The sequence below is a fragment of the Aethalodelphis obliquidens genome, unplaced genomic scaffold, assembly GCF_003676395.1.
Source record: "Aethalodelphis obliquidens isolate GAN/ISIS:26980383/991018 unplaced genomic scaffold, ASM367639v1 scaffold38, whole genome shotgun sequence".
In the NCBI taxonomy this organism is placed as follows: domain Eukaryota; kingdom Metazoa; phylum Chordata; class Mammalia; order Artiodactyla; family Delphinidae; genus Aethalodelphis; species Aethalodelphis obliquidens.
In genome coordinates this window covers 8,513,318-8,537,623 of record NW_020837982.1, presented here as the reverse complement: position 1 = coordinate 8,537,623, position 24,306 = coordinate 8,513,318, and the positions used below count along the sequence as shown (strand labels likewise).

Here is a 24,306-nt window from a genome sequence, read left to right as displayed (position 1 = left end):
GTGTCCCAGGGGCAAGCACTCAATCTTCCATGGGCTTAGTCTCCATTAAAATTACCATCTCTCCGGTGGAGATGGTAATAAACTCATAGAACTGCTCTGGGGAGTAAAGAGATACTCCATGTGAATCTCCCAGCCTGAACTCAGCGTTCAAAAAGAGCTAGATATAACTCTTATTATCATGCCCAGTTTAAACCCTCGGGCAAACTTTGTTACTTCGAGCACAACTGGAGATGAGGACTCTTAGGGGTTTGAAGCTTTTCAAATGGCTGAGGCAGAGGAAATGTGATCTCCCTGATTTTGTTTATAGCTTCTACTAAACCACATAGCAACAGAACAACATAGCAACTAATGAAAGCAATTCCGTTTTGCTCAAGTCAGTCAACTTGCGTTTTTTTTTAATGTCATTCTGACTTAAAAAAAAAAACTACTTGAGTAGGTTTCGTGTCATCTAGACAAACCCCCTGTGCTGAAAGCGGTATTTGATTTTTGTTTCTGCCCAAAGCAGTTCTCATCATAAATTTATAAACGAATAACAAGCTCCCTCTGTTCTCACGAGCCTATTTTATAAAGTTTCTAGATTGTTGCCACACTGCCCTCTAGTGGAACATGATGATTTCCTTGTCTTAGGTTGCAGATTTTTTTTCTTTTTTTTTTTTGTTGAAATACAGTTGATTTACAATGTTTCAGGTGCACAGCAAAGTGATTCAGTTTTATATATATATATATATACACACACATATATATGTATTCTTTTTAAGGTTTTTTTCCACTATAGGTTATTACAAGATATTGAATATAGTTCCCTGTGCTATACAGTAGGTCCTGTTGTTTATTTTATATACAGTAGTGTATATCCCATTTATTATTTATTATTAATAGTATTAGGCTCATTTGAAGATATGGCTTATCCACATATTTTACAAAACTTTAAAAAAAATTACTTATGATTTAATTCTCAATCCTTTGAACTATGAGGCTTGGTTTTCTCCGTCTAAGAATCTACCCTCCTGCAGAGCTGTTCTACCTGGTGGGCACATCAATCTCACTCTTATGGTTCCTCTGGGTTCAGAGGGCTGCTCTCAAATTAGTCCACAGCAATTCTGATGGAGCAGGGAGAGCAGGCCTCACAGGGCCCAGGCCAATTGCTCTGCACAGGGGACGCAGTTAGAACTCAAAGAAACTGCCTGAAATCATCCTTTTGTGCCAGTTTCTGTCCGACTTCTCCCCAGCTGGATGTGCTGATGATCCTGAAGGGGATCAGAATATGCCACCCTAAAATATGCCACATTGGCATAAGGATTATTCGGAGCTGGAGGTAACTGAGAAACAACAGATGCAGGAAAAGTTCTCTGTCCTCCCTTTATCTGCCTAAAAGTAGGGCATAAATTTTCCTTGGAGGAAGGTGTCCCTCTGTACCAGGAAGAAGAAACTAACTCTTTTCAGCAGAGACTGGGGTCACACCGAGATGAACCTGTATATACAGACCTTACTTAAATAACCCTTATTTTCCGTTAGTTTCCCCATATGTTCCCTAGTCACTTTCCCAGAATTTATCACCCTTAGAAGCTCACATTTTCTTACTTTTGTCTAGTCACTTCTTCACAATTTATTGCCCTTTGTTAAAATGGTATATACGCCTCAAGTCTAGCTGCTTCTTTGAGTTTTCACTTCTTTTATTGTGAAGCTCCTGTGCACACAAAAATATTAACATCAATAAAAATCGTATGCCTTTTCTTCTGCTAAACTTTGTCAGTTTAGTTTGCACGTACCAAGATACTGAATATAAGAGAGCAGAGGAAACATTTTTTTCTTTCCTGCAATCCCAGGTGTGGAGATAATTGCGAAAAGGGCAGGAGGTGGGTTAGCAGCCTTTGCTGCACCCTCCAGGAAGCCTCCAGGGAGCATCTGGCAGCTGGTTTGACTCTTGAATTTACTACCTCATCCAATTCAGCACCTTCAGCTGCTGTGCCTGACAAATGGCTAAAGACAAGAAACCAACCACACAAAGAAGCCAGTGCACACTTTGCTCTGCCTCATCTTGACTTTCATGGGGCTTTGTGTGCTCTATGAAATGTTAATCCTCCAGGGTGAAACCCAAGCTAGTTTATCCTTAGAGTTACCCGGGCCAGTAGGGATGGTGAGCAATGAAGCACTAAATTTCCTCTCCTAAAATACAAGGGATCTATTCAACAAGCTCACTGTTGCAGCACAGAAAGCTATTCTTGTATCAGATCAACAAAGGGAACGGGTCCAAGTGCAAAGACAATTTGAGGTTTATGTTCTGTTTCCTGTGGAAAAGTGAAACCCAAGGGAAGACCACTGGTAGGACACAGCAGGCCCCACAAAGGTGCAGCGTTTCTTAAACTTAAGTTCTGATCCAGCAGGTCTGGGCTGGGGACTGAGAATCCATACTTTAACAAGCATTCCTGGGGGGTTCTGATGCAGATTATTGGAGAGTTGCCCACATTCTGAGAAATACTCAATGGCGCCTGCCAAGATTCAATAGCAGATACCATTAAAATTATCAGGAGCACGAAGCCATGACAATATAGTAAAACGATAAGTATAATTACATTTTCCAGGGTTTGGCTCAATCAGATTTCGCTTGGCCCACGTAAATGCTAGTAGATAGGTATTTATAAACAATAAACATATGTTTCGCGTCCTGAACTGTACTTTTAAATAGAACATGAGGAAATAGTCATTATACGTAGAGAACAGCCTGGTGGTTGCCAAGGAGGAAGGGTTTGAGGGAGGGATGGAGGGGGAGTTTGGGGTTAGCAGATGGAAGCTTTTATATATAGAATGAACAACAAGGTCCTACTGTACAGCACAGAGAACTATATTCAATATTCTATGACAAACCATAATGGAAAAGAATATTAGAAAAGAATGTATATATATGTATAATTGAGTCACTTTGCTGTACAGCAGAAATTAACACAGTATAAATCAACTATACTTTGATAAAAGATATTAAAACTGAAAAAAGAAATAGTCATTACATAACATTATTAAGTTGTAGTATACAAAATCAATACACAAAAACCTGTTGTGTTCCTTATATTATTATACACTAATAATGAACTATCAGAAAGAGAAGTTAAGAAAACAGTCCCATTTACAATTGCATCAAAAAGAATAAAATACCTAGAAATAAATTTAACCAAGGAGGTGAAAGATGTGTATATTGAAAACTACAAGACATTAATGAAAGAAATTGAAGAAGACACAAATAAATGAAAAGATATTCCATGCTCATGGGTTGGAAGAATTAATATTGTTAAAATGTCTGTGCTACCCAAAGCAATATACAGATTCAGTGCAATCCCTATCAAAATTCCAAAGGCATTTTTTCACAGAAGTACAACAAACAATCCAAAAACTTTTATGGAACCATAAAAGCTCCCAAATAGCTAAAACAATCTTGAGAAAGAAGAATAAAGCTGGAGGTATCACATTCCCTGATTTCAAACTATATTACAAAGCTACAGTAATCAAACAGAATGTGGTATTGGAATAAAAACAGAGACATGGATCAGTGAAAAGAAGAGAGCCAAGAAGTAAACTCGCACATATGACAAAGGAGCCAAGAATATACAATGGGGAAAGGGCAGTCTCTTCAATAAATGGTGTTGGGAAAATTGAACAGCTGCATCCAAAGAAGGACTGCCTTGAAAGATGATGAGTTCCCCATCACTGGGAGAGTTCAAGCACTGGACAATGATTTGGCATCCTCTATATCTGCTATAGAGGATATTTCAGCATCAGATTGGACCAGATAATTGTTCAAGTTCCTTGGAGTTCCAAGAATCAGATTCTCTTAAAGGATAACTCAAAAATTCAAAAGTAAACCTATAGGCTTAAAAACTACCAAAGTTGCTTTCCAAAATTCTTTCATGCAAAATGGAATCAAGGTGAGTAGAAACTCTAGTACTGTATACACTGAATACTTTAAAAGTTTGAAGGAATAGAACTCTTAAGATGTATCTAAGCTATCTGAAACGTACATCAAAATAAGAGGAGTATGGGACAAAGATCAATGCAATAGCATCCTTTGCTGATTTTCACAAGCCCCAGATAGGTAATCATGAGGGGCAATTTCTTTAAATTACACTCAAATTGTATGCTTTCTAAGGTCTTAAAGTATTTTAGCTTTTTAATGATTGGGATCCATAAATGTATCATAATCTTTTTCACATCTTTATAATTAAATTGACTCTTGGTAGGAGAACAAAAGCAAGCATAAAAAGAGAATCTGTTTTCCATAGCTTTTCCTATATAGAATAAAATGGTACTTAATAAGAAGTAAGCAAGCAGTGATTGGGTAACATAAATCAGAGCTGGCACATTGAGTTCTTTTACTGAGTAGCTTGTTTCCTGATATTAATTTAGGCAACAGGGTGTTCTCAGACATCTCCTTTCCACTTAGGAGAGCTGCATTCTTATGTCAATGCTGCTCACTCTCATAATGGCTGGACAGTTCAACTGACTAGAGCACATTCATTCAGTATGCATTAATTGGGCACACACTATATGTGCAGTGAGGCTAGGCACTCTGGGCAGAGTAAGAGTTAGTCCTAGTCCTGCCGCTAGGGTCATGGGTCAGTTCAAGGGTCATGGTAGCACTGTAGGAAAGTTAAACAAGAAGTTAATAATACCTGATTTTTTTTTTTTTGCGGTACGCGGGCCTCTCACTCCTGTGGCCTCTCCCGTTGCAGAGCACAGGCTCCGGACGCGCAGGCTCAGCGGCCATGGCTCACGGGCCCAGCTGCTCCGCGGCATGTAGGATCTTCCCAGACTGGGGCACGAACCCGTGTCCCCTGCATCAGCAGGCGGACTCTCAACCACTGCGCCACCAGGGAAGCCCATCAAAATTGTGTAAATTTTTAATTAATTAAGGTAAATAAATAAAGACTTGAGTCTTTAACTCAAGGACATTTTCTCTCTCTTTCCTTCATCTTCTATTCTCTATTTTTCCCCCTCTGGAAGTTCCACTTGACAAATATTAAATCTCCTGAGTCTATCCTCTCAGGCTTAATTTTCCTCCTGTATTTTCCATCTCCCAGTGACCTGGAGTGTTTTGCTGAAGGCCTCTTTCCCACACCTGCACTCAGAGTTGCCCACTCAGGCCTCTCACCCAGTAGGAGGCGGGTTGGGGAAACAGACCTACACCACCTCTGCAGGAAACAACGCAGTTTGGGAAACGTAGTTTTGTTCCAACCAACAAAAGTCTCAAAACCACTTAAAACTTCAATGCACTTTGCCTGAGTATTCCTACTTTGAATATAAACTTTGGTTGTACACTTCTTAATTTAGCAAATTCTAAGCTTTGCACTGCTTTACATTCTAATATTATTCGCTACCCATATACTGATGCCAGATACACACTGAGTTATTATTGATAATAAGCTGTTCGATACTTCCTCTATTGGATTCATTCCTTTGCTGGCCTGTGTGGGTGCAAGATAAGATTTTACTTTTGAAAATATTTTCAAATACTTGCAATTACACTTAAACGCCAGAATAAATAGTTGCAGAGTGCTTTTTTTTTTTTTTTTTTTTTAAGTATATCAAGAGATGCAACAGCATCCGAATTTAGGCCTTTCAGAGAGCAAAACCAGCAGAAGAGAGTCCAGCTGGCTGGACTCAACTACAAGCATTAGTTCTTCGGTGAGGGTCTCAAGGTTTTTCTATCCCCTCTCCATGCCGTGGGGAAGGGGGAGAGGATTAAATTTGTATACGGATGCAAAATACAATGGCGACCTATGATCATAATTCATATAGCTAATTTCATGTACTTTGGCCAATTGTATCATGTTCCCAACAGGTCCAAGAAATTTCCCCTTCTGTAACCTGAGGTGCGGGGACGCCAGGGTCGGGGCCTCCAAAGGTAACCACAGGGGTCATTCAGGGTTGCTCCATCAGGATGCCGCCCCTTCTTCTCGCCTAAGTAGGAGAGGACGCCCACCAGCGAGCACCTCCCCCGAGGCCCAGCTGCCCGGCACGCTCAGGAGCCAGACCACCTTCTTCAGGTGTCCTTGGAATGCATTGCTGGGGCCGGGACTCTGGCCCATTCCCGCCGGCTCGCCTTCCCTTAGTGGGAAACCCGGGCTCCACGCCCTGAATACCCATTGGTAGCCAAGACTGGCGACTCTCCCGCTGGTGTGCGGGTGGCGGGCGAGGCCACTTCGCTCCTTAAATAGCCCCTTCTCTGAGGGATGGGGAATATGAATATGCAACACGAGCTCCTCCAGCCGCCACTGGACAGGCGGCCTGTTTAATATTCATGACGCCTCGTGGGCTTTCAGGACGCTAACAAAAGAATCAAGAGATGTTAGGGGGTCGGGCTCCACGAGGCAAAGCCTCCTCTGATTGGTTGTTCTTGGAGGTTGCCTTCGATTGTGGGGTGTGAAAGGTGGAGCTGCAAGTTTGGCATAGGGAGGGAGATTTGAATACCCATTTTCTGTGTTCCAGGCTGTGCGGAAGTGCTTTTTTTTTTTTTTTTTACCAGCACTACAACCATAAAGAACATATTCCGAGCACTGTACTCTTAGTTTGAGAGCTCCAATCCGCTCATTTTCTAGATGGAGAAATTACTCCTGACTCCTAGCCTGAGTTCGGCCACCGCCCCCGGCCGGAAGCTGAGGGGCGGGCCCAGGATGCGAGACCCGGCCCCGCCTCCTATCTCCTCCTATTAATTCCTCGCGGCCCGGGCAACCCCAGGAATCTCTCGTGGCTAACTCCATGCAGCGCCGGGCTTGTGGCTTAGTGGTCCCAGGACGGCCTGCGGCTGCGAGGACCTGAAGCCATCGTCCAGCCCAACATCGCTGTACACCTGGGGAGTCCGAGACCCAGTGAGAGCAGTGCGGCCCGAGGTGGCCCAGCCCGCAGCAGGACCAAGGCCAGTTGCAGGTCTCCTGACTCCCAGCTTGGTGTCCCGCGTCTTCGTGGTAGGTTGAGATAGCCGAGCATCTGGCCTGAGCGCTCCCAGGCCACATCCCCTTGTCCCCGGCGCTGGGGGTAAACACAGAACTCGCGCCTGCGCAGAGCCTTCTGAGGAAAAAGCAGGTTCGCGGCAGACCCCGCCCCTTTTGCCCTGGAGACGCGTCTCCGGTTGCCATGGAGACTGCGCTGTTTACAGCCCAGTTCTGCAAGAACCCGGAGCTCCGGTTGGGGTAAGGAGGCTGCTATCCCGAAGTTGTGTAGTGGTTTTTTGTGGCGCTGAGGGTAAGCCCCGGCCCCACACCACCAACCCTTAACTGCAGCGCACAGACCTACCCAATGCCTTGTGCCCATTGGTATCAGCCCGAATTTAGGTTTAATTTCGACCTCAGCCCTAATTTAGATTTCTCTGAGAGCTACTCAGACTTATCCAGAAATCTTGGGTTAAGTTTTGAGCCCCACACTCACACTTGGCCGAAGCCATAGGAGGGACTGGACTAGGAGACCCCATGTTGTCAGAGGGAGCCGGGTGGCCTGGGGCTCAGCCTGGTCAAGCTCTGACTCCGGGTCGCTCCTTGTATGTTTGAAGGACTTCAGAGATCCAGAAGCCTTTAAGAGCAGGCGGTCAGATATATATTTTGGGTGAGATGTTGGTGGGGGCAGTTTTTAGCCCTGTCTGAGGACGGCAGTTCTCACAGTCAGAGCTGTGTGCAGATGAGGTGGGGAAATGTTGGTCTTTCTGCTGCTGCTGGTCTCTGCCTGCTGCCTCCTCATGTGTTCCTCTTCTTGTTCTCTCCTTTTCTTTGTCCTGGGAAGGTTTTGTCTCTTTCATCTGCTGAACAGGCTCAATACCCAGCTGTCAGTTTACAGATGTCACAGTTGTTCTTTTTTTTTTTTTTAAGAAAACATGTCTGGGTTCATCTGTTTGGCAATACCTACTAAAACTGAACACTGCCTTATGACCCAGCAATTCTAATGTATTATAAAAATGCGAGCATATGTTCACCAAAAAACACATTGTCTCTAAATGAGAATATTCATAGCATTCTCATAATAGCACCAAACTGGAAACCCAAATATCCATAAACAGTAGAAAAGAGAGACAAATTTTGGTATAATCATGCAATGGTATATTACACAGGAATGAGAATGAACAAACTACAAGTATCTGAACAATACTGATAAGTCTTACAAGCATAAGGCTGAGCAAAAAGAAGTCAGATATGAAAGAGTACATAGTGATTCCATTTATATTAAGTTCAAAAATACCAAAGCTAATTTACAGTGTTAAAAGTTGGAATAGTGGTTACTGTTGGGGGGAGGGGGTGAAGAATAGTGATCAGAAAGAGACGTAAGGTGCTGGTAATGCTTATTTCTTGATCTGGGTGCTGGCTGTACAGAGGTTTTCATTTTGTGTACAGATTATGATTTATGTACCTTTTGGTATGAATGTCACACTTTAATAAAAACTGACATTAAAAAAAGGACAACTTGCTTTCAATGAATCTAAAAAAAAAAAAATTCTGCTTTTGATCAGGACTTTAGAAACCTCAAATGGCCAAACTACTACAACATCCACCCAAGTTCTTGCCCTCAGAGTGGCACATTGCTAACAAGAACCAATACCACAGAGCAGAGGCCCAAAGGTCCCGGTCCGAACGCCTGGTGGCAGAAAGCCAGAGGCTTGTGAATGAAATTGAAAAGACCACAAGAAAATCTCAAAGCGATGTGAACAAGAAACTAGGTAAGATAACATATTTGGTATGTTTGGGAACATGTTTGGATGATACTGTTGAGGTATGGCGATACTGTCATTTGCATTTCATGTTCAGGAATGGCAACGTATTATCTTGAAATATTAGGGAGAAACATGTGTATTCTCTGGGCTCTGTCTTTAAGTTCACTGCCCTAAGGTAGAGACATGGTAATCCAGTCTGATTTTCAGCCATTCATCAGCCATTCTTTTACTGATTTGATACATATCTGTTGAGTGTCTAAGAGCATCTATGGACTAAGCCCTGGGAATATCACAGAGGATGATCAGAGCCTCAGTTTTTGAGGGGCTCCTGGATTGAGGAGGAGAAAGATAGAAAAATGAATAATCAAAATATAACTAGATAGGAGCTGGGGGAAGGGATACAGAAGTGAGGGCGGAGTCTGCCTGGAGAATTGGGGAAGACCTCCTAGAGAGGAACACTTGAGCTGAGTCTTTTTTTTTTTTTTTAATTTATTTATTATTTTTGGCTGTGTTGGGTCTTCATTTCTGTGCGAGGGCTTTCTCTAGTTGCGGCGAGTGGGGGCCACTCTTCATCGCGGTGCGCGGGCCTCTCACTGTCGCGGCCTCTCTTGTTTTGGAGCACAGGCTCCAGACGCGCAGGCTCAGTAGTTGTGGCTCACAGGCCTAGTTGCTCCGCGGCATGTGGGATCTTCCCAGGCCAGGGCTCGAACCCATGTCCCCTGCATTGGCAGGCAGATTCTCAACCACTGTGCCACCAGGGAAGCCCTGAGCTGAATCTTAAAGAAAGAGTAATGCTCTCTTGACAATCCCATTCCTACGAACACGGTGTAAAAGGTGGTGCCCTTAAATAAGCAAAACAAGAATAAAAATAAGATGAAACAAACAAAAGTCCCAAATGCCAAAAAGTGATAAACCAGAGGCCACAAACTCAACAGTCTATCAGAGTTGGGCAGGTAACATAAGGGTTTGAATAAGACCCCTAAGACAATAGGGAGTGGTGGGGACTGAGGGTTCCTGGAGAACATGTGCTCCATCAATTTCAACCCATTTTTTTCCCAAGAAAGAATATGGGCCCAGTGTTGCCGAGTTCCCTGATTTTTTTTTTTTTTTTTTTTTTTAGAAAAGCTGGAATTTTACCCACTTTTTAAATGCTAGCAATTGATTTGATATATTTATAACACTGGGCAGGATGAACAAACACATCTATAAACAAAACCTGGTCTAAGGGCTGCTAGTTTTCAACCTCCAATAAACCAAAACTTCGTTCAGGCCTGCAGGGTTAAATGTTAGGCTTCTCCTGATGGGTTGATGCTTACTGCTGATACCAGCCTATCGGTAGGCCTGATCACACTAGACAATAAAGCATTCTGGTTGACAAGCCGTGTCCCTGCAGACAGAGCTCCCAGTTAGTATTTTAGCATTTTATTCTCAAATATGACCAGATGAGGATCACCAAACATGTGAGGGAAGGTTCTAAAATGGCAAACACTGAAACAAACAAAACTAAGGAAAGTACACAGAGCAAAAGAAAAAATAACACTATAAGATCCTCAGGGAATTTAGAAAAGACATTGCATCTATGGAACAAGAAGACTCTTAAAAAAGAGAACATTCAGAGAACAAGAAAGTGTTCTTGGAAATTAAAAATATGAGAGCAGAATATTTTTTTCAGTCAAAAGAAGGGTTGAAAGATAGAGTTGAAGTATCTCCAGAAAGTAGAAAAAAAAAGACAAAGAGCTAGATAGAAAACAGGAGAGAAAAGACAAAATTAGAGGATCCATCTGGGAGGCTCAATACCTACAGGCGTTCCAAACCCTCCTACACTGTTGGCAGGAGTGTAAATTGGTACAGCCACTATGGAGAACAATATGGAAGTTCCTCAGAAAACTAAAAATAGAACTACCATATGATCCAGCAATCCCATTCTTGGGGATATATCTGGACAAAACCATAATCTGAAAGGATATATGCATCCCAGTGTTCATTGCAGCACTATTTACAATAGCCAGGACATGGAAGCAACCTAAATGTCCATTGACAGATGAATGGATAAAGAAGATGTGGTATATATATACAATGGAATATTACTCAGCCATGAAAAAGAATGAAATAATGCCATTTGCAGCAACATGGTTGCCTAGAGATTGTCATATTGAGTGAAGTAAGTCAGACACAGAAAGACAGATTATCATATGATATCACTTATATGTGGAATCTAACAAATGAACTTAGTTACAAAACAGAAATAGAGTCACAGATGTAGAAAACAAACTTATGGTTACCAGAGGATAAGCGGGGGGAGGGATAAATTGGGAGATTGGAACTGACATATACACACTACTTTATATAAAATAGATAACTAATAAGAACCTGCTGTGTAGCACAGGGAACTCTACTCAGTACTCTGTAATGGCCTATATGGGAAAAGAATCTAAAAAAGGAGTGGATATATGTATATGTATAACTGATTCACGTTGCTGTACACCTGAAACTAACACAACATTGTAAATCAACTATACTCCAATAAAAAATTTTTTAAAAGTTGTATAAGAAAGTAAATTTATCATAGTATCATGATATCACGGTTTGGGTGTAAATAATATTTACATACCTACAATAATATAAACAAACATTAAATTATTATTTAACAACATGGTGACGCAGCTATATTGGGAAGATTGAAAGATCAGAAGTGTGTTGTATAGGTCGTATAAGAGCAAACTCTTATCTTTCATCATAGGAAATCAATAGGTAATCTTAAAACTGATAATGAATAAATAGCAATGTAAGCAAATGCCAGAAGAAATACTAAAAGTGTTTAAAAAGAGGTTGCTTCCAGAAAGTGGGAGTGGGTAGGGATGGGTCAGAGAATTGTAATACTTGTAAAACTATTTGACTTTTCAAACAATATATGTGTCTTTGACACAATTAAAAGTTATTAAAAACAGTGGGTTTTGAAGAATTAGAGTGGTGAATTAGAATGGTCTTTGGGTTAATTTGATGTTGAATGTAAGAAGAAATATATTCTTATTTCCTTCCCTCCCTCCCTCCCTCCCTCCCTCCCTCCCCCTTCCTTCCTTCCTTCCTTCCTTCCTTCCTTCCTTCCTTCTTTCTTTCTAATAAACTCAGAGATGTAAAAATGCCCCAAGTAGCACAACCCTAAGAAGAAAAGAAAGTATCTCGGGTAGGTTTACAATAATCTTCAAGTTTCTAATCTAAGAGTTGGCTACATTGGAAATAGATTAATCCTGGTGTGACTTCTCTGTGTGCTTCAGAGCAGAGGCTTGAGGAAGTCAGGTTCTGGAAGAAGGAGTTAGATGACAAACTTGAGCAGCTGGTGCACGCGACCGAAGATCTACTCATCTATCAGACCAGATTGGAGAAAGCCCTGGAGAGCTTTAAAGAGCCCTTGCACATCACTGAGAAGTGTCTGGAATACAGGTAGGAGGGAAGTTTCCTCTAATGAATCATCTGTTGTAAGCAATGAATTGCGAAGAGGTAAAAGCTGACTGTGCTAGGTGATGGGTTAGAATGAGACAAATGAGCAAGTGTTCCTTCAGAGCCTGAAATTATCTCGCATGCCCAGGGTGCTGGGCAGTGGGAGGAGCACTGGACTTGGCTCATGTCTAAACTCTGCTCTTGACTAACTTAAATATAAGTTAGGACTAGGTTTGGCAGTGGGTAATCAGAAAAGGGCAAAATAACATTGAACTTAGATAATTTCTTTCTCTCTCACATTTAAGGAGTCTGGAGATAGTTCAGAGTTGGCATGGTGTGCCACAGTGTCAGGCTTCCAGGCCTTTTCTATCGTGTTGCTCCACTATCTTGTTGCTCCATGTGCGTGGCTTTTACTCCCAAGGTTACCTCGTGACTCACAATGGCAGCTGGAGCTCCAGCCATTACGTCTACATGCCAACAAGTAGTAATAATAAGGGTTTGGCATTCACCATTTCTACTTGTATCCCGTTGACCAGAGCTTAGTCACATGGCCACACCAATAGAAACTGGGAAATGGTGGTCTTTATTTTGGGCAGGCAGAGCAGGTACACTTACTAGAGGACAAGTCTGCTCCTATACACAGAGCCACATGGAAGCACTTTGTAATCCAGAGAGCACTGTGCAAACATACCTTTTTACTATAAGTTCCCTCCTGTAAGTCCTATGAGTAGGACGATCCTTTCTGCTCTGGGGTGATGCTGATTTGCAGACCTGATGCCTGTCACAGCCCTAGGTGGGGCACCCTTCTGCCAGCACAGCCCCCTCCAATCGAGTGCATCCTCCCCACTAGCTATTGAGCAAACCCTCCCAAATGCAGATCTTTCCAGGTCACTCCATGCTTAAAATCCTTTCATTACAATGCTTTGCCCTAGTACCTTCAAAATAAAATTCAAACTTCTTAGCTTCAAAAACAAGGTCTATCATGGTTGGGGCCCCAGTGATCCCTCCAGGGCCATATCTCATCCCCAACAGTGGGAGGTACTTAGGGGTGCTGAGCTGCTTGCAGCTTCCCAAATGCACTGTGACTCTGTCCATACTCTTCCTCCTTCCCAGAAAACCCTGTTACCTCAGTGAGCTTAGCCAGGACCCCCTCTGCAGCAACCAGGCAGCAACCTCCCAGCCAGATTTAGAGAGTTTGTGAGGCAAAGGGAAGTAGCAGGTGATCAAAGAGGCCAACATCCAGTTGGCTCAAGTCTACACCTAAGGGTAACTAGGGTGTAGAGGACATACATGGATTGAGTACATGCTCCTCTGGGGAAGGTACAGTGCCATCTGCTTTCTTATCTCCTTTGTCCCTTGCCACAACCCTAGGAAGTACTAATAGTTATGCCCATTTCACAGATGAGGAAACCAAGGCACAGATAAGTTATACAGCGTGCCTGAGGCCACACAGCTGGTGAGTGGAGACTTCCTCCCTAGCACTGTCATGCAGGTGGAAACGAATAACTTGTCAGACAGTGACTGATCAATTTTGGGAGTAAGTGGTTAAAAACATGAGTGATGCCCAGTTAGTTCTGTGACAGGGGGTGAGTTACGTAATCTCTCTGAAACTCAGTTTCCTCACCTGTACTTGAGAGGTTACGTGAGAAGGAACATCCGCATGAAAAGCTCAGCACGATGCTTGTCTCATAGTAAGTGCTCAGTGGCGGGGGTACTATTAATTTTGGCATCATTATGACTATTACTATTGTTACTATAGAGCATCTTTTTGGATTCAATCCTTGTCAGAGGATCAAGGAAGGAAACATGTCTTTAAAATTCTAAGTCAGAAGACAGTGTTTCCAATAAACAGGTAAAAAGTAAAAGGCTTCAGAACCGATGGCCAAATTGAGGCCCAAAGTCCAGCTGGGATTCTTCAGACCAAGTAACCAGTCACCGATTAATTTTTCCTCATTATGTTTTGGATATTTTGAAGTCGCATAGACACCAACTAATGTCCATCCCCCATCACATCATCCGGATGGATCTGGTCCAGTTGTCCAGACAGTTTTAAAAGTCAGCAGCTTTTGAGTTGCCTTCCTCCGCGCGTGGGATGACCATCCCCCTTTCTCTCGGTCAGGGAGAAGCGAGTTGGCATTGACTTGGTCCACGATGAGGTAGAGCAGGAGCTGATCAAGGAGGCGGAGATCATCCGGGGGGCGATGGCCCTGCTGACCCGCACCCTGGAGGAGACGTCCGAGCAGATCAGGTATGGCCATGCAGGGCCTGCCCTCGCATCTCCACTGGGCGTTATCTAGAAAAGGCCGTGCTCCATGGCCCAGAAAGAATGGGATTTAATACCCTACAAGCACTTCCCATGCCCCAAGGTGGCCCGGCAACACTCAGAATGAGACCAAGACAACCTCTCATGCGTGACAGTCACCCTCTGGTGGCGGGTTGGGGTGCGGCCAGATTTCACCCCTGATTGTAAACTGGAGGACACTGGAGCTGACCTCTCACAAACAGGATGCCACAGTGGTGACATCAGAAAATGTCACATCTGGAGGGAAGATCTTGAAGTCCCGGCTTGGATATGTTAATTTGTCACCAAGTGTCTAATGGTGTGTGTGTGTGTGTGTGTGTGTGTGTGTGTGTTGGGGGGATGGGAAGGTGGGAGGAAGTGTCACCATATTGCACTAGACTGGCTTCATTTTCCATGGTGTCCCAAGAACCTGGTATAGGTGCTACCTCGGCATTCCAGAGGGAGAAACCCAGTTTACCTTCTCCCTTCAGGCTGAACCGCGCTGCCAAGTACAGTCTTGAAAAGGACTTGAGGGACAAGTTTACAGCCCTGACCATTGATGATATCTGCTTCTCACTCAACAACAACTCGCCAGACATCAAATGTTCTGAGAACGTCGGGAGGGTTGAAGCAAAGTGAGTGGGTCCCTGCTGGCCTGGCCCTGCTGTCCTCCTCCCTGCTGCGTGTCATCGTAGTGCTTCTCAGAGAGGCAGGCAGGACCTAGCACATCATCCTGAATGCAGGCTGAGAGCTGGGAAGAGGCAGGCTTGGGGCAAAAGCGGGCACTGAGCAGTGAGTACCCTGACACAGGACCCACAGGCGCCTTGGTCCTCCGGGTTGCCCCCACTTTAAGAAAGTCTGATATAAAAAAAATTGGGGGGTGGGGGGGGGCCATACTGTACAGCATGGGGGATCTTAGTTCCCCGACCAGAGTTTGAACCCACACCCCCTGCAGTGGAAGCGCAGAGTCTTAACCACTGGACCGCCAGGGAAGTCCCTGATATAAAATCTTTAAACCTTTCAAATTTATTCATTTACCTATTTGCATTTTTAACAAGTAAAAGAATTTAAAAATGTAGAAAGGGCAAGTTACTAATTTCCCCATGTGTACTCCTTTCTATCATTACACCCCCTGAGATAACCAGTGTTATCTCTATGTTCTTACAAACATATGTATACACTCACCTACACCAATAAATTTTGTTTCTTTACAAAAATGGGATCGTACCATGTACCTTTTCTGTAACATCTAACTTACATTTTTCAAGTAACATTACATCACAGACCTAACTCATTCTAATCTTTAAAACGTTCTTTTTGAAGTAACACATACATATAGAAAACTGCACAAGAGTTCCCTGGTGGTCCAGTGGTTAGGACTTGGCACTGTCACTGCCGGGGCCCGGGTTCAATCCCTGGTCGGGGAACTAAGATCCCACAAGCCATGCGGTGCAGCCAAGAAAAAAGAAAGAAAAGAAAAATGCACAAATAATAGTAAACAGTTTAACGACTTATCATTGTTTTAGTTCTCTTTTGCTGTATAACAAGTTACCCCAAAACTTAGCAGCTTAAAAACAATAAACGTGTGTTACCTCCCAGCTTCTGTGGGTCAGGAGCACAGGCACGGCTCAGCTGGGCGCCTCTGGCTCACATTTTATGAGGTTGTAGTCCAGGGGTCTGCTGGGGCTGCAGTCTCATCTGAAGGCACAACCGTGAGGGGGATCCACTTCTGACCTGGCTCGTGTGGTCATGACAGGCCTTGCCACCCGAGCTGCTCCATGGAGCTGTGCCAGGACGTGGCAGCTGGCTTCTCCCACAGTGAGTCATCCAAAAGGAAGCAAGAGAGAGAGGGCAGCCAAGATAGAAGCCACAATTTTCTTTCAACCTAATCCTAGAAATAACCTCTCATTATGTCTATTCAGGAGAGATGAGTCAATGAGTTCATCACGCATCTCAAGGGGAGGGGACTATACAAAGGTGTGAACACCAGGAGACACAGGGGGTCACTGGGGACCATCTCAGAGGCTGCCTCTAGTCACACAGCAAACAGTCTCCATGTAACCACCAACCAGGCCAAGAAATAAAACATTACCACCAACACCAAAACCTCCACCCTGTCCCCTCTTGATGAATACCTCCTTTCTGCTCCCCAAAGAGAACCACATTCCTGATTTCTAATAGGTTTCTTGTGCCTACTTTTGCATTTAGTAAATAGCATCATGTACTATGTATCTCGTGTGTCCCTTTCCTTCCAGTCAACATTATTTGAGATTCCTCAAGTGTTATATAAAGCAGTTCCTTGTCAAACTAGCAATTTATTCATTTCTTTATAGCATTCCAGTATGGACTCATGTTCTCCTATTTTATTCAGTGTGTTATAATCTGTTACTATTATAATTTACTTTGATACTTAAATTGTCTCTACCTATGTGATCTTGACGAAGGTACTCCATCTTTCTGAGCCTCAGTTTTCCTCATCTGTCAAATGGGGGTATGAAAGTTAGCTCACTAGGCCATCGTGAGGATTAAATGAGAGGATGTCTGTAAAATGCCAGCCCAGAGCCTGGCACAGAGTAAGTAGGTTTCCCCAAAGTGACAGTTATTGCCACTGACAGACCACCATTCGCTCTGCCTAGAGATGGGGAAACGTTCTAAGTGCTTCTGATGGTGGAGGGAGGCTTAACTTCCTGTGGGTTTCTAGTAGCTTGTCCTACCGCCATACCCACACACCCAGCCCAAACATGCTATGAACGAATGCATGGGTCCTGTTTCAGCTCTGTGAGTCTGGAAGACTGGATGGACTTCTCCAACACCAACGTGGAGAAGGCTGACAAGCAGAGGAACAACTCTCTGACGCTGAAGGCCCTCGTGGACCGAACCTTGTCCCAGACGGCCAACGACCTAAGCAGGCAATGTGACGTGGTGGACACCGCATTCAAGAATGGGCTGAAGGAGACCAAGGACGCCAGGGACAAGCTGGCTGCTCATCTGGCCAAGGTGAGCTCCCTGGGGGGACCATGGAAGAGCACCTTCCGAAGGTTTTACCCTGTAAACCTAGAATGGCCTTCAGGACTTGTGATCCTGTGTACTAAGGAGTAGAGGTCACTCAGCTCTCTCCATCTTAGCAGCAGGCTTTGGGCTTTGGGGGACTGGAGCGGGCCTTGGCCCCGCTCTGGGCCTCTCGTACTCATTGCTGCAAAGAACAGGCTGTCTCCCCTCTCTGGGCCTTAGTTCGTCCTTCTGTGGAGCATAGAGATGCACCGTATGCTCTTATACGTTCTTTTTTTAAAAAAAAAAAAGATTGATTTTTATTTACTTATTCTGGCTGCGCCAGGTCTTAGTTGCGTCAGACGGGACCTTTGTTGCGGCGTGCAGGATCTTTTAGTCGCAGCATGCGGACTTAGCTGCAGCACGCGGACTTTTGATTGTAGCATGCATGTGGGATCTAGTTCCCCGACCAGGGATTGAACCCGGGCCCCCTGCATTGGGAGTGCAGAGTCTTACCCGCTGGACCACCAGGGAAGTCCCTTATACGTCCTTTATGACTCTGAAGTTCCGTGAGTTGAGTGCAACCGATTTCTCCAAACCCAGATGCAACTTTGGGATTCTGGCTTGTTGTCTGGTTATCCAGCCGTTTGCTGGTAACTGGCTCCCAGAGGAGAAAAAAGCCCCTGCTGTATAGAATTTGCAGATTTTTGTGGTGTAAATTCTTCCACCATGGTCAGTTTCAAGTTACCCATTTAACACAGGTCTGGCAGAATTCCTGAATGCTTAACAATTGGAGCCCAGTAAGCCGGCTGTAGCCCGTGTCCCTCACCAGCAAGGACCGCTGGATCCTGAGCATATGGGACCATCCGCAGGCTAAGCTCAGGGACACTGGGTAGAGTCCAGTGGAACAAGGGCTGAATTTGGACTGAGGATCTGTGGGCCCACATTCCAGTCCTGCGACAGACCAGCTGAGTGACTTAAGCGGACGCCTCAAGCTCTCTGAGCCTTCCGCCTCACCTGTAACGCTGGGACAGCTACAGCTACCCGACGTGGCCACTGCTGGCCCGCTCCTTGCTTTTCACTGATGGTGAAGCAGCCATGGAGAGCGAAAGGGACCCCAGGTGGCAGGTGCATCACTGCTCCAGCCCCAGGCCTGCTCAACTACCACAACCTTGTCCTTCTGCTGCATTCCTCCCTTGCCTTCCATGAGCCCAGAGTCTAATTGTCAGAAAAGATTTATCTCTGTGATGAGCAGGGCAAACCAGAATGTCATCAAAAGTTATACTGCAATAGTCCGCAAAAAGACAGGTAGAAGAGCCTTGTGGGTAAGCGTGTACAGCCTGGAGCCAGACAGCCTGGGTTCGAAATGGGGCTTCCACACTTGCTGTGTGATCTTGGGGAGGCTACTTAATGTTTTGTGTTCTTTTATGAGATGGTCAGTCAAGTGTAGCCATAAGGAGACAGGGGGCTCAGGAAAAAACAAAGTTTATATCGTATTCACAGGTCCTAGAGACAGGAGGCAGGGCTCCCCACGCAGGGCCACGTGGAGAACACACTAGGGTGGTCAGGCGGCAGATGACAGGAGCAAGGGGAAGGTGGAGGCCACGGCCTTTATTGGGGTTTCCTCAGGACCCCCAAGGCAGGGCAAAGGTAGCACTTTAGGATCAGCTAGTGTGAATAACCTCAGTGGGCTCTGGGCTATGGAATGGTCCCCAGGTGCCTGGCACCCGGCCCTGGGATGACTGAGGCAGAGCAAGATGGCCTCCTGGGCTGAAAGGGCAGAGAGAGGAGGGAGAGCTCTGGGCTTGCAGATCCAAGGCCTGCTCAGGCTGGTCCTTCGCCGTCTCTAAGTATCGAAGAGCCCAGGGAGGGGCAGTTTCTCCCAGCCAGAAAGGTTTTTTATGATGTCAGAACATCATAATGTACAGAAAATTTAAAACATTTATAATACACTTAAGCTGCCTGTTCCTGGGACTTCCCTGGCAGTCCAGTGGTTAAGACTCCGCACTTCCACTGCAGGGGGCACAGGTTCAATCCCTGGTCAGGGAACTAAGATCCTGCATGCACATGCCACGCTGCATGGCCAAAACAAAAAAAAGCTCCCTGTTCCTTGGTTTCCTCATTGATAAAATAGGGACAGCAACAGTACTCACCTCCCAGAGTTGGTTAGGGTAAAATTAGACAACCCAAATAAAATATCTAGAACAATGCCTGGCACATACCGATTTTATACACACACACACACACACACACATATATACGTACATTTACATAGTTTATACATATAATCAATATAATAGATAATCAAAATTGGCTGCTGCAGCAGCTAATAATAGGAACAACAACAACAATAATGGTAATAATGATAAACGTAGCCAAAGACTAGTCAAGAGGCTTCCTGGTGGAGTAAGAACTTAGTCCAGGCCTTGAAAGATGAATCTGAGATAGGAAGGCAGCGGGGAGGAGGGTCCCCACCGTAAGAGACGAGGCAAGAAGCTGGGCTTTGCAGAGGCCTGTGAGAAGCCCGGTCCTGCCGGAGGAGATCCTGCAGGAGCTGGGAGCTGTGTGGCTGAGGCCTTGGCAGCAACATCTAAAACGAGCATCCAGGGACTTCCCCGGTGGTCCAGTGGGTGTGACTCTGCACTCCCGATGAGGAGGCCCGGGTTCGATCCCTGCTCGGGGAACTAGATCCCACACGCGTGCTGCAACTAAGATCCCGCAACTATGAGCCCGCATGCCGCAACGAAGATCGCACGTGCCACAGCTAAAAATAAATAAACAAATAAATAAATGTCTTTAAAAAGTAAAATAAAAAAAAAAAATAAAAAAAAATAAAAAAAAAAACACGGGTTCGAGCCCTGGCCCAGGAAGATCCCACATGCCGTGGAGCAACTAAGCCCATGCGCCACAACTACTGATCCTGCGAGCCACAACTGCTGAGCCCGTGTGCCACAACTACTGAAGCCCACGCGCCTAGAGCCCGTGCTCTGCAACAAGAGAAGTCACAACAATGAGAAGTCCACGCACTGCAACAAAGAGTAGCCCCCACTCGCCACAACTAGAGAAAGCCCGCGCACAGCAGTGAAGACCCAACACAGCCAAAAATAAAAACAAATAAATTTATAAAGAAAAAAAAGAAACATTATGAAAACCAGATGTAATGTGTGGACCTCATTCGAATTCTAATTTAAACATACCAACTCTTACCGAAAAAAAAAAAAGGATACTGAGGGAAATTTGAACACTAGATTTTAGATAATAATAAAGAATCCTTCTTTCGTTTGTGTGTGATAAAAAGTATTGTCGTTATGTTAAAAGAAAAAAAAAGAGTCCTTATAACTTAGAAACACATACTCAAGTATTTTAGACTGAAATGATATAATATCTGGGAGTTCCTTTAAAATAAATAAGCTGATGGCAGGGGTGCATAGAGGGCATTATAGATGAAACGAGATTGGCCATGTATTGATCATTGCTTAAATTGATGGGTCCATGAGGTTCATTATACTACCTACCTTCATGTATGTTTGGAAATTCCCATGATGAGAAGTTTAAAAAGAAAAACAAGGAAGAAATAAAATTTTAAACTAGGGAAATATTAATCTAAAAACCCGAGTAGCTTCAAAGGAATCTTTTCTTTGCACAAAGCCACCATCAAAGAAACCAGCAAAACTCGGATTAAACTGCTCACCCTTTCTTCAGGCTTCTAGGGGGCAGAACTGGTACTGAAACAGAGCAGGACCCTATGGTCCTTGCTCCCCTCCCCCTGTGTCCTCAGCCTGCCATCTATCTGTGGAAAAACTTGAGCCAAAGAATAAGTTTAATCAGAGAAGTGAGAAGATACAGAAACAAAGGAAAACAGTCAAAGGAGACCAAATAATAATAGTTTAGTCATTAAGCAAAGTCAAGGACCTTTAGTTCCTCCTCAAGGGCTGTAGATAATATTCTGAGCCGTAGCCTGTGAGCTGTCTTGTAGGTACTGAAACCCCCAGCAGATGGAAGAAGTTAACATGATGATCAGACTGTAGCCATGACATAAGCTGCCGCAATTCTGAGAATTGGTCTCAAGGAAATGGGAACAAACCGACCCTGGAACTGAAGATGAATTGTGCTCAAAACAATCAAGATGACGCTGGTCAGACCACCGATGACCAATACCAAGGTGACTGTCAGAGGTGACTGTGCTGTTTCTGCATGTAGCACCCTCCCTCCGTCTATAAAAGCTCTTGCCCACTGATCGTCCGGTTGTGCTGGGGAGTTGGCCTTTGGACAGGCGTCTGCCCTCCCCGCCCGCCCCCCTGGTTGCCGGCATTCAAAATAAAGCAAACTTTCCTTTCCACCAACCTGGCCTCTTTAATGGTTTTTGAGCGGCGAGCAGCCGGACCCCACCTTCAGTTACAGTACTAGTGGGTGGATTGGTAAGGAAATAGGCAGCATTCCGCTCATGATACAAAGGTACTTTATACCAAGGTAAATGGGCAGCCTTCAGCCTTTGCTGAGGGAATCCACATATCTGGGAAGGCAACAGTGGCCACCTGTGTCCGTTCCCTCTGTGAGGTTCTAGGGTTGGGTGAGTTACGTTGCCCATGAGCAATCACTGCTGTAGTGAAGAGGAATCAGACTCTTTCTGGGGTCCTGCTCGGGTAGGTATCGGAGGTCCCCTCTTCCTAACCTCCTACGAGTGTCTGCTGTTGAGTTTTGAGGAACACACCCTGGCCTCACCTCCTCTAATCCTTTTTGTAAGGTCATGGAAGAGATTGCCTCCCAGGAGAAAAATATCACAGTTCTTGAAAAAGCCATCCTTGACCAAGAAGGACCTGCCAAGGTGGCTCATACACGCCTGGAGACCAGGACACATCGGCCTAATGTGGAGCTGTGTCACGATGGTGCACAGCACAGGCTGATCAAGGAGGTTGATGAGATCACCCACAACGTCGCAAGGTAGGCACAGGGCTACTGGGGCTCCATTTAAACCTGGCCCGTGAGCAGGGTTAGGCAATGTCATCGTGGGTGATCCCGGGCGGGCCTAAAGACCTTTGCATCTTTCGCGTTTGAGGGGTTCTTTTCTAGAGGGCGGTCTCTCCTAACTCCCGCCAGTTGCTGCCATGCAGGGAATGCACCCCAATGTTTACATTTTCCTGAAGTCCAACTCCAGATGTTTAGGTACAATCTACAGTTTTAAATGTTGGCAGTTCATGGGTTTATCTGCCTTGTGAACATGGCCCGGGGCCGCCAATTTGAAATCTCTGTCTTAAGGAGGAGAAAGGAGGAAGACACCTCAATTTGGATCCTGCGCTGAATATATGAATACGTGTTTCCCCCTGAAATAGTGACGTAGAGCCATAAGTTATTCCCTAGTGTTCTTCCTCTTCTCCTAGATTAAAGGAAATGTTAGCCCAAGCTCAAGTAGAGCTGCGAGGCCTGAATGGCAGGCAGCTCGCCCTGCAGGAGGAGATCCAAGTCAAGGAGAATACCATCTACATCGATGAAGTGCTGTGTATGCGTGTGAGGAAGTCCATCCCTCCACGGGGTGGGGATGACCACGGGAAGTGGGCCGGGGACCTCGATCCGGACACTGTCTGCTGAAAGTCGGATTCTCAGTAAGCCATTCTCATTAAACAGAGTCATAAAACCGTAGCACAGAACTCTCCTTTCAGGTGGGCAGAACTTCCAGTCAGCCCACCAAAGAGTCTTGGCTGGCGTTCCAGGCCTGCTCGGGGCCTGAGATTTGGGTGCAAAGCTCTATTCTGCTACTGCTAGTGGTGCTGTGGTTGTTCAAGGGTTAAGTTCCATGAGTTAGCACAGGCCATTCTTATCACAGGACTTCAGGCCTGGGGGAGGGGTCCAAGACATTTTAGTTCAGATTTATGTCAATTCAGAAGTTGGGCTGGATCCCCTACTCAGACCATGCCCATCTTACTCAGGAGAGGACCGGCGAACACTTCTCCTGGCCCTCAAGATTCCTTTTCCCTAGAAAACAATGTGGTGGTTGCTGACTTAGACCCCTGGCTCGTCCACGGGATGCATGTTCAGTTCATACGGAACTTAGATGAGAGAAGAGCAGCCCTGGGTCAGGAGTCTCCCCACCCCCACCCCCGTAAGCCTTCCCAACACCTGTGGGTGTCTCTCTGGGCCTCTTTCTCTCGGGTGAAATTGAGACAGGCTGGGACCTGAGACCCTCTAGTGGAGTGATTGCACCTGAGCAAACATCTCCCCGAGCAACAGAATACAAAGAAACTAGAAGGGACTAAAAATAACTCTGCACAAAAAGGCCACAAACCAACTGCTATTTCTGAGGTGCCGGGAACAAAAACAGAGTACTGAGCATGATCCCTGCCCAGGGCACCACCAAGGGGGCTGGGCAGACCACCTAAGCCAGCCGTCTGTCCCAACCCACTGACCCACCCCCATTGTTACCCATTTAAGGAAGCAGCGTGAGCCCCCTCGGGGAGCGAGCAAAGGCACCTGTTACTAGCTTTCACTCCCTCGTGCTGCAGCGCTAATCCCAGTAAAGCCTCGCCTGTCTCTTATCTGGCTTCTTCTTGATTTCTGTTGATTAAAGAGTCCAAGAACCTGTGTCAGTAACAAAATGAAAGAGGAGGGATAGGACCCAAGGGCCCTCCAGCTCTTAGGAAGTTAGGGGTTGGGGAGCGGGTGAGCCAGGTTGCTGTTTTCTGGGGTCATGGTTACTGACTCGGGGCCCTGGACTCTTTAATCACTAGAAGTCGATAAAAGGCCCGACGAGAAATTCAGGCAAGGCTTGATCGGGCCTCATGCTGCAGCACAAGGGAGCGAAAACAAGTCACAGGTGCCCTTACTTGAGGGGGTCAGGCATTCAGATCCATTCAGACCTTAGTCTCGGGATTGCCAGCCTGGGAAAGAGGAAGGCGAGGTTCCTGGGCTCGTAGGTAAGCCT

The 24,306-nt window shown here is 45.2% G+C and overlaps 1 protein-coding gene and 1 non-coding gene across 3 annotated transcripts; both read left to right on the top strand.

The window, feature by feature from the left end:
* The first annotated feature begins 6,705 nt into the window (after positions 1 to 6,705).
* On the top strand, positions 6,706 to 23,027 carry TEKT1 (tektin 1). 2 transcript variants are annotated; one of them, XM_027130756.1, is made up of 8 exons: positions 6,706 to 6,953; positions 8,483 to 8,689; positions 11,959 to 12,124; positions 14,241 to 14,369; positions 14,894 to 15,037; positions 17,177 to 17,399; positions 22,135 to 22,331; positions 22,769 to 23,027. In XM_027130756.1, exons 2-8 carry the CDS (start codon positions 8,500 to 8,502, stop codon positions 22,974 to 22,976), a joined length of 1,257 nt encoding a protein of 418 aa, XP_026986557.1. In that variant the 5' UTR covers positions 6,706 to 6,953; positions 8,483 to 8,499; the 3' UTR covers positions 22,977 to 23,027. The 2 variants fall into 2 exon arrangements, with proteins under 2 accessions (XP_026986557.1, XP_026986556.1); XM_027130755.1 differs by having other exon boundaries at positions 6,706 to 7,178.
* TRNAD-GUC (transfer RNA aspartic acid (anticodon GUC)) lies at positions 15,758 to 15,829 on the top strand. Its single transcript has one exon. It is a non-coding gene; the product is annotated as a tRNA-Asp (tRNA).
* Positions 23,028 to 24,306: the final 1,279 nt, after the last annotated feature.

Bases quoted from the DNA above. Each gene is read 5' to 3' on its own strand.
- TEKT1 (XM_027130756.1), top strand. From the start codon at position 8,500: ATGGCCAAACTACTACAACATCCACCCAAGTTCTTGCCCTCAGAGTGG. The intron at 15,038-17,176 runs GTGAGTGGGTCC...GTCCTGTTTCAG, and splicing joins GTCGGGAGGGTTGAAGCAAA to CTCTGTGAGTCTGGAAGACT. The intron at 22,332-22,768 runs GTAGGCACAGGG...CTCTTCTCCTAG, and splicing joins ATCACCCACAACGTCGCAAG to ATTAAAGGAAATGTTAGCCC.